The 10,107-nt window shown below is 43.3% G+C and overlaps 1 protein-coding gene across 1 annotated transcript; it reads right to left on the bottom strand.

Moving 5' to 3' along the window:
* Positions 1 to 199: 199 nt before the first annotated feature.
* Positions 200 to 7,801, bottom strand: MTRES1 (mitochondrial transcription rescue factor 1). The gene is made up of 4 exons (XM_083731507.1): positions 7,219 to 7,801; positions 4,452 to 4,896; positions 3,766 to 3,838; positions 200 to 2,031 (listed from the first exon to the last, which is right to left on the bottom strand). The coding sequence occupies exons 2-4, from the start codon at positions 4,886 to 4,888 to the stop codon at positions 1,855 to 1,857; spliced, it is 687 nt and encodes a 228-aa protein (XP_083587633.1). The 5' UTR covers positions 4,889 to 4,896; positions 7,219 to 7,801; the 3' UTR covers positions 200 to 1,854.
* Positions 7,802 to 10,107: the final 2,306 nt, after the last annotated feature.

The raw sequence follows: 10,107 nt of genomic DNA, 5'->3' as shown, positions 1-10,107 counted from the left end.
AAAACCTATAGATTTGTGCCCTTGTCCATGTTTAGAAAATATTTTGAGTAACACATAGAACAGGTCTAATTTCTTTTGATACAACTAATGGGATACAGTCCTATAATTATTTCACTATGTTCATCATAATCATTTTGAAAACCAAGACCTTACTAGTCCTTAAAAATCTTTAAAGGACACAAAGAATGCATTTACACTGTTTCATATATTCTGAAGGACTTTATTAAGCTAGTTTTAACACTAGGATTTCTTATTCACATGGCAACAAATGACATTTGAAGGCAGCCACAATTCTGTATTAACAAAAATAACAGTGTGGGGGGGAAGCATTTTTAGGGTGACATACAATACTTACCTTTAAAGTGGCATCATGTGCTTTGATTTCCTATATCATATGAGTGTTGGAGATAAGGCGACCATTATATTTTCACATGATTTTCTCTTTATCCTCTAGCGCCTCTTCATCTGGTTGCTAAGGGCTCATCAAGAATTACTTTTGTGCCACGTTTCTAGGCACAGATCCACACTTTAAAGCACTGCTTCTGAGCACTTTTTCTTTTCCCAAGCGCTTTCCACGCAAAGACACACTCTTTACTTCTAAAACAGAGCAAACAGCAATCCGTAGCTAACCCAAATTACTATTCATTCCAATTCAGCATTAAAGAGCAGTTTCGTGGGGAAAATGCTGCGGCCAAAAAAAAAAAAAATTATAATTGCTCGGAAACTGCTTTAAAGTGCGAATCTGTGCCTAGAAAGCATGGGCAAAAGGCAAGTGTGGATGAGCCCATAATCTACAGTAGCTATGGAAACAAACTGAATTCTACAGGTGTTTTACTAAGCTGCATGTCCAAATTAATGCATGGGACACAATAAGTTACCTGCAAACAGAAGCTCTGTACTTTGTGATACAAAGCTAATGCCCGTTAAAATTTGTAGACCTATGCTGTCTGATCCAGGGACTCATCTGTATTCCAGTGTGCATGTAGATTTCTGTATACGTCTGCAGAGGAGATCACTCTATATGTAGAGGGCTCTGCATCCAGAACCACCACTTGGGTTGAAGTGATGGAGCAATCTACATGTTTAAGATGTCCATGCTCTCACTGGAACAAGCATGGGGCTTTTTCATGTGCAGTGTACATGACTATGGCTGTATAACACAGTGCACTGCTAAGCCAATCCCTATATACACTGGAGTTCCTGAGACAAATCATTCCATGGAAGCACTAGGCCTACCTGATCTTGCCCATGTCCCCTATGAGTAAGGGAACTCTGCTCTAGTAAACCTAGCAGCCAGCATACTAAAATACATTTCACAAAAGATACCACCAGACAATATGTAAAAGGAAAGCAACCATAAACCATCAGCACCACAGCTCAGTGATTACACATGGAAATGGAAAGCTGTATTGTTAATCTACCAGGTTGGGGTTATTTAAAAAAGAAAAAGAAAAACCAGGTTCCTGAACTGACTGGCTACTGTTATCACACCACACAATGAGTAAAGAAAAGCCAGGCTTTCTTCCCACTCAAGTTGTTTAGTTTTGGGCTTCCGGGTCATGTCATTTAAACAAAAGCAGAGAATATTTAAAATTAGCCCTCCCTTTTATTCCTTTGTTCTATCTTTTCATAGAAACATTGCTTTCTCCCTCAGTATGGAACAAAAGCAGTAAACTAAAAAGTCACAGGCAAAGTGATGTTCACAGTAAGGAAGGTGGCATCATGCCATCGCATACCCATTTAAATATTATTTTCTTTAAAAAAAGAATGCAGGAATTTTGTTTAACCAAAATTCATATATTGTATAACCAACAGTTGTTCACAAGGAAACCTCTGCCACATGCGAATCCTAGTTCACTTAAATACATCTTGCTTGGGCACCTTTAAGTTCCTCCAGCGCCTTAACACCACTCTGTATTTTTCATCGTTGACCTTGTCGGATGCCTTCTTTAAGACAACTCTCATAACTACAGCAGTTTCTGTTTCTTTGTCCTCTCCAACTATCAGGTCCAGTGTATCACCGACTTTTACCTGAAGATTTGAGGTGGGGCGGGGGAGAGAAAGAAACACAGCATGTTTTATTTTGCCTCCAGAAATAAGTTGGAGTAACTTGCTTGGCATTTTGATCCCTGCACTTTTCATCCGGGACCTTAGAGAAAAGCAGCCAACAGAGCTGCAGAGCATCGGCTATGATGGAAGTGCTGCAGCTTCATCTCTCTACTGTCTTGTGAGCTTCTGCAACGAGGACAATATGGAGATTTCCAAGCGACCATGGCCTAAGAGTCTTGTGGCACCTCAAAGAAGACTGCCAGGGGTGGGGGGATAGGCAGAGAATGTATCAGTTGCTGGGAAATGAAGTGGGAAGAACCCAGGTCCTGCTTATGGTATGGGCTTCCTATCGGCATCTGGTGGGCACTGACAACAGGATACCTCACTAGATGTGCCTTTGGCCTGATGCAGCAGGCCTTTTACGTCCTTAATCTATGGTGGCACAAGCTGTTGTAGTTCCACAAAAGCTGATGGCATCATTGAAGTATTAGAGTGCCCCGAATCTGTGCTGCAAGAGGAAGTGAGGAACAGGCAGAGGTAGTCTCTCAGCTTCAATAGCCTCTGCCACCATTATTATTATTAAATTGATTTGTTATCTGCTGTTCACCCTAAGGTTCCCGGGTGGTTTGCAACCATTTAAAATAGAGCAAAAAGGAACCCCAATCCAAAACAAGTTACAATCATAATAATGGGGGGGGGGGTTGTCTTCAAAATATACATCTCAAGTGTCAAAATCCAGGGGAAAGAGGTGCGTCTTCAGCATATGATGAAAACTGTATAGTGAACTCTCTGGGGATTTCCACAACTTAGGGGATGCCCAAAGAATGCTCTTTCCCAGGCCAACAATCCTTACCTTCTGAGGGCGGTGGAATTACCAGGCAGGCCCTCTCTACTGATGTCAACACTGAAAAGGGTCTGTAGACGAGGCAGCCTTTCAGGCATTTGAGGCCTGAGGCACCCACCCAAATTGTGAGGGGTTAGGAAGCTTGGACTACTGCAATGCGCCCTGTGGAACGCCCTTCCAGCAGATGTCAAAGCGATAAACAACTACCTGACATTCAGAAGACATCTTAAGGCAGCCCTGTTCAGGGATGTTTTTAATGTGTGATATTTTAGTGTATTTTTGGTTTCTATGGAAGCCGCCCAGAGTGGCTGGGGAGGCCAAGCCAGATGGGCGGGGTATAAATAATAAATTATTATTATTATTATTATTACTGCCAATAGTTACTGGCATAAGGCCCCAGAAGAGGGCTTTGGGAAATGAAGTAGGATCAGCAATGGATCCACTGGAAATGGGACCCATTTGGGCCCATCTACTGCACCAGCCTGAATCTTATCCAATAAAATGGAGGGCAGAGTTTTCACAATGGCTCTTCATCTTTGACTGTTATACTATAAACGAGGCAAGACAGGGTGCAATCCATACTACTGAAATCATCCACTCACTTAACTAGGGTAGGCCGGACGTTCCTATTTTTGATGTTTTAAACTCTTCCTAGTAACTCAGTGAAGGTGCAGCAGGTGGCAACCTTTATCCTAGGCGCTGATCCGACAAACAAGTGTGCCCTTTATGAGGATCTATTATTCTAGTAATATAAATATTGTATGTGTAGAATGAGATAATGTGGATAAGCATTTGCCAGTTAAAGATAATTTGAGTTTTTGACATATAACCTCTTTTCAGTTTAAGACAAACTATTTTCTGGAAAACCTTACCGCTCTGCTCTTCTTCCATAGTTTCTCTCCATTCAGCCTGAGTTCGCCATTATAGAACGCATCTTCCACTTTGCTTTGAAACGAAAAGAATCCTTAATTTTTCTTACATATACATTAACCACTGCTAGTGTCCCATAAAAAAAAGCCACCAAGAATACACATAGCCAGTAAAACACCTTCAGCTACTTCTGCACATATCCTTTCTAACATGGCAGATTTAGAAGCACAATGTCTGTGCAAAAGGCAAGAACAGGGCCTTAGCGAGGTAGAATCAATGCTGTAATTCTTAAGTCTAAGTAAAGCTTTCATATATTAAACCAAAGTTTAATATTGGGTACATCATAGTGCCAGCGAAGCTTGAGGTTTGAAGGCAAGGTCACTGGACTGTAAGTTATAAATTTTTGAAGTACAGACTCTTCAGTAAGTTTTAAAATGAGATTTCTTTTGTTATTAAAATTGAATTTGCTAATTCAAAGGGTCCCGTTTATTTTTTTAACTGGGCAGTCTACTCCGGTAGGAATTTCTGAAAACATTTCTTAATGGTAGAAGTGAAAAATTTCCACTGTCTTTATTCCTGATGAAAAAGGCAGATGATAATCTACAACTAGCTTTAGTAGTAGTGAGCATAAAAGAAAACCATTGGCTACCTCTTTTGATCTATTTTATTTGCAAATTATTATACTTACTTTCTTGCAATGTCTAGACCAGCTTTCATTATTACATCATATCGAAAAGACTGTACTACTTTTTCGAGATCTTTGTAATCTTTCACTATATTAGGATCGTCCTCAAACTCATCTTCTGAATCACTTATCTCTTCGTTTTCATCTTCCTCCTCAGTCTCCTCTGGCACAGTTTGTTTTGCGTTCTTCCGATAACTTTTGTTGCTTTTGAGACGTACAGAAATCCTCAGTGCACTTTTGGGCAATGGTGTTAAAAATACTTGGTGTTTTAAAGGAGAAACACATAAATGTTTGGGGGCAATTGCCGTTACTTGCTGCTGGCTTGCAGAATAAAGAAGCCTTTTCCAGGGTGTGCAGAGTTTATAAGGGGAGTTCTCCATGAGACCAAGCCAAACATTTAGATTTCTAAAAGCACCAAGCGGCAATCTGCAACCCGTCATAGCATACCCTGGAACAAAAGATTTAACAGTCAGTTTGGCTCAGTAACTAATGAGTTTTACAAGATTCCTAAAAGCTGAGTATTCTTCAATAAGAATTAGTAATCCACCTCCCCATGCATTAAACAATGACAGAAGTACAGTGATACCTCAGGTTAAGAACTTAATTCGTTCTGGAGGTCCGTTCTTAACTTGAAACTGTTCTTAACCAGAAGCACCACTTTAGCTAATGGGGCCTCCTGCTGCTGCCACGCCACCGGAGCACAATTTCTGTTCTCATACTGAAGCAAAGTACTTAACCTGAGGTACTATTTCTGGGTTAGCGGAGTCTGTAACCTGAAGTGTCTGTAACCTGAGGTACCACTGTACTGTAGAAAGAGCTTCAGATGGGGGTTTTTTTATAAAAAAAAATTTTCAAGAGAACCAGGTTCTAATCATTAACATAATATTTATTCACCATAGTTCATAATTGATTAAGTTAAGCATTTTTAAAGCCCATTTTCCCTTAATTGTCTGAACTAGGGCTTAAAAGTGCTCTACTTAGCCTGTATTTTACTGGTAATGCATCTTGCACTTGTATGAACATGTACCTGAAGACAGATTTCATAACTGTCCAGAGTCCCACCATATAAGCCAAAATGGCAGATGTTGTTGTTAACTCCCTGCATAGTGTCACAAAGAGCTATACGAATTCAGTAATACCATGATCTGCAAAACCAACATAATACTGCTGTCTTAAAACTTGTCCAGTCCTAAATATTGCAGCAAAAGAAGTTAGTCCTTACTGTTCTCCCATTTGAGCTGTGTCACAACCAAAAAAGGCCATGCATTAGCTTTTCTTATTGGAGGCAGTGGTCACCTTTGCCAAACAATGGGGAAATATCCACTCCCCTATAACCTGCAAGATACCAAGCACTTAAAGGGCAAAGGGCCTTTTCTGCATTGACCCTCATCTCTCTGAAACCCATTGCCACCTGCACTCCAACAGACACTGTCATGTCAGGTGTTCTGCAAAGCCCTAAAGACTCACTTGTTCTCAACTGCTGTTTCCAAAGTTGGTTTACAGTTCTCCACATCATTGTGTTTATAATCAGGAACAGGGCCTTTTTCATGACAGCACTCACCAGATCCTTACCTCTTCTTTTGCTGCCCATCAAAGACATTTCATGCTGGCACCCATGGCACCTTTATCAATATGTGAGTATCAACCCCTCATATTTTATTTTAAAAATCACTCTCAGGTAGTAGGGGGGTGGGACTTGGTACTGTTGTATTGTTATTTCTGATGGTCTTATCTGTACAGGTGTATTTCATTGCATTTTACTACAAGCTGCCTTGAGAGGAGTTTTACCTTTAAAGGCAGCCCAAGAATACTATAAATTAATAATCAAAACTTAGAAAGTTGGCAGAGGGTGTTCCCTCCTCCACCAAAAATCTGTATTTTTCTCCACCACCATACACACTTTTTTTCTCCTCCACCTCATAAGCCCTTGGTGTCCAGTTGTGTGGAAGCGATGAACCATACAACTTCATTTTCTCTGGAACAGGTGTGAACCACAAACACACAAAAGAGAACAGTGCCATACTCTTCCTTCACAAATACTTCTACAATAGTTACTGTTTCTTAGATCTGTACAACCAAAACCATTTGTGCATCAACACATCATTAAATAAGGGGGGGGGGGATCTACCCCTAGTCCATGCCTTATCACCAGATTGTTGGAACAAGTTCCGATAGGAAAGGGAACTGGAGTTAAACCTCGGAGGGATTTTTGATATTTTATTTTTTAAGAATTTCCCCCTATAACATTCATAGAATATCATACAGTATATTGCTTTTACAGTTCAATCCTATGAGTTAAACTTTCCACGTAAGTTATCCCGGTGGACAACTGGTGATCACCATTTAATATCAAGCCCCGTAAGTTCAGTAGGTAAGTGACCTTACAACTGCAGACACCTCCAGCCCTATTCTACTCCTCATAATTACTCGGAAATAAATATTAACGGTGCCGCGTTTTTCAGCGGGGGTTTTCCTTCCAGAAAAGTGTGCATAGGACTGCAGCCTTCGCTCAACGGAGCCTTCACTCCCAAGGAAACGCACGTGTGGGGTTCTTGCAACCCGCCCCTTTGGTGCGGTACAAATAAAAAGAAGCCTCGGACAGCGACACTGAACTAGGTGAGACTTAAGGCTTCCCAGTCCATGGGGGATTTGCACGGGGAGCTGGTGAAGCTTCGGACCCGACCCGGCCTCTCTTAGCCCATAGCAAAAACCTCTTCCCCCCCCACCAAAAAAGCGGCTCTCCTGCACCAGCTCGCACACGCCACGCTACCTGCCTCCGCCGGGCGCCCACAGCCCCGGCCCTGCCGCTGCTCCTCGGTGCTCGGCCCGTGCCCGTCCTTTTCCCCGCTTCCTCTCAGCTCGGTGGCGAAGGAGCAGCGGAGGCGGAGCCACGCTCGGTTGGACGCAGCCAGCGCCCTCTGCTGGCCAGGAGCGCCTCGGAGGACTCGGCCGCGGGGTTGTGCCGCCGCCGCCAGCTCCTCACCCAGTCGAAGCGCTTCCCTGGGAGCCAGTTCTGAGGAGCTTCGTGGGAGCAGCTTTCCTCTCGCCACCCCCACCCCCCGCCCGCACACCAATAAAAACGGCTCGCAGAGGAGTCTGGCTGACCGCCCCGATCACGCGAGGGCTGCAGCGGGTCTAAGGAACACAGCGGCTCCACGCGCAAACCGGCAGCCAAGGAAGGTTGCTGGTTTTCGGCCATTTTGCAACCGGGTCCGCTTCTAACGAGGAGCCTGACTTAGGTGAAATAGGCTGCTCCTCTCAGCAAGAGGTTGCTGAGCAGAGGCTTTGTGGCCTCCTCAGCACGGTGCATTGAAATCAGTGGCATTCCCCCTTTCAATTGTCATGGCTTGCCCACCCACCCAAGGATCCTGGGAACTGCAGTTGGTGCCCAGAGTAGAGGTGACAGCAAATCCCCTTCACAGAGCTATAGTTCTCATAGTTCCTATGGAAGAGGGATTGATTGGTAAGCCACTTTGAAACCTGTAGCTCTGTGGCGAGGGATGGGGGTCTCCTGACAGCTTCCTGCACCCCATAGAAGCGACACTTCCTAGGATTCTTAGGGGGAAGCCATGACTGTTTTAAAAAGGTAAAGGGACCCCTGACCATTATGTCCAAATTACTGCTTTAAATACAGAGGTGTAGCTGGGGAGGGGGCACTGGGTGCCACACTGCAGGGGGTGGCACTTACTGCAGGGCCTGCAGTGCGCCCGAGCCACACGTCTCTCCACATAGTGGCTCGGGTGCCTGCAAGCTCTGCGCTACCTGAAACAGCAGCCTGGGGCTTGCATCTGCCTGCCACCTCTCCCTCAGCCACCCTACAGCTGGGGGCAAGGCGGCAGCGAGGCTGAGCTATGCTGCTGTTTAAATGTACAGTGCAGATGGAGCCTGTATGTGTATAATGTTTCTGTAGGTGAGTGTGTGCCCCCTCTTCCCATCCACTCAGTTATTTCCTAAGCTGCCGGATAGTAGATACTGTACCTGTACATGGAGAAATTCAGGACAGTGAGCAAAAAGACCAGGTTGGGTTTCTTTAGAAGTAGTTTCAATACCACCTGTTTTAAGGGCAGCAGATCCCACTCCATTGAGTAAAGCTGCCCCCCCCCCACCCTAGACCCACGCAGTCCACTCTCCTTCCCCCTCACTCAGTTTTCAGCAGACAGGAGGGCAGGAGTCAAGAAAAGGAAAAGCAGATCCCATCACTGCAAGATTCTTGCCCACATAATCAGACCACATCCATAGAAATCGATCCTACACAGTGTGGGAAGGCACTGCAATGGACACCTTAACTGGATTTGCAGCAATAGTGGCATCTAAGACACTACAGAGCTGAGTTATGTTATCCTCAAAGTACCCTGCAAATTGTTCACCTACTTCTGGTATAACCTAAAGCAACTCTGCTGCACAGCTCTTTGAGGATGAAGTAGGGGTGGTAAAAGAGTTGTGGTTTTTTTGTTTTGCCTTCACTGCTGCTTGGTAGGCAGAATTACGTATATAACATAACAAGCATTTGGTTGGCTTTGGAGTGCATTTTCTGTCCCCTGTACTCCAGTCATCTCCCAGTCTGCTTCATGATGTGTAGCTCTTCTGTAAACCAAAGAGTAGTGTGGACTCTGAAGCACTGGAGAGGAACTTGGAGACTGGTATTGTCAACACTGCTCCCATCTCTTACTATCCCATCTGCAAAAAAAGCTGAAGAAAAATTCTACCACTTTTAAAACTTTTTAATAAAAACATTTTTACAGTCATATAGGCTAATGTCAGCTTCCAAGTATAAAAAAAAATGTGAGCAGGACATTGTGAAATTGGGTGCACAGCTATCAACACCTGGCTTCACCCTGAACCACAACGTAATGACAAAAATAAGCTTGCATAAATTGAATGCCCTGTTTATTAAAACTGTTCACATTAAAATTAAATTAGGAGCAATAATTTCCCCACTGTGACTTATAAATGATTTTTATTGCCTATTTCATTATCTGGCAGTGGAGATTTAGTAGATTTTTAACATCCATTGTTATAGTCAAATAGCTTTCAGAATGAATTTTTGTTTAATTATTTCTCTACTTGCCTGTGGGCAGCAATCTGTGCATTCCACACCATTCTTGGATCCTTTGAAATACCGTATTTTTCGCTCTATAAGACGCACCAGACCACAAGACGCACCTAGTTTTTGGAGGAGGAAAACAAGAAAAAAAATATTCTGAATCTCAGAAGCCAGAACAGCAAGAGGGATCGCTGCGCAGCAAAAGCAGCAATCCCTCTTGCTGTTCTGGCTTCTGGGATAGCTGCGCAGCCTGTATTCACTCCATAAGATGCACACACATTTCCCCTTACTTTTTAGGAGGGAAAAAGTGAGTCTTTTAGAGCAAAAAATACAGTAAATAAAACCAGACATGCATACATATACACACAAAGAGGAACATGCTTCAGAATTTCAGGTCCTGCCTAAAAACCAAGAGGTAGTCTCTATGGGGAGGGAGTTCTGTAAATATGGAGCCAAAAGGACCTGGTGCCTCACTGCCACTGCTTAATGGAGGTTTAAATACTGTAAAATTAAATGGGGTTTGAAGAGAGATTTTTCTTTTTCTGCAAATGATATGATAGTTATGGCCTTGGATAGCTTTAAAACCAGATTATGCATATCTAAGGAGGGTGGGGC

Source organism: Podarcis gaigeae (assembly GCF_964106915.1).
Source record: "Podarcis gaigeae genome assembly, chromosome: 3".
Taxonomy (NCBI): Eukaryota; Metazoa; Chordata; class Lepidosauria; order Squamata; family Lacertidae; genus Podarcis; species Podarcis gaigeae.
The sequence above is the reverse complement of the archived record's forward strand: the minus strand, read 5'-3'. Positions and strand labels throughout refer to the sequence as shown.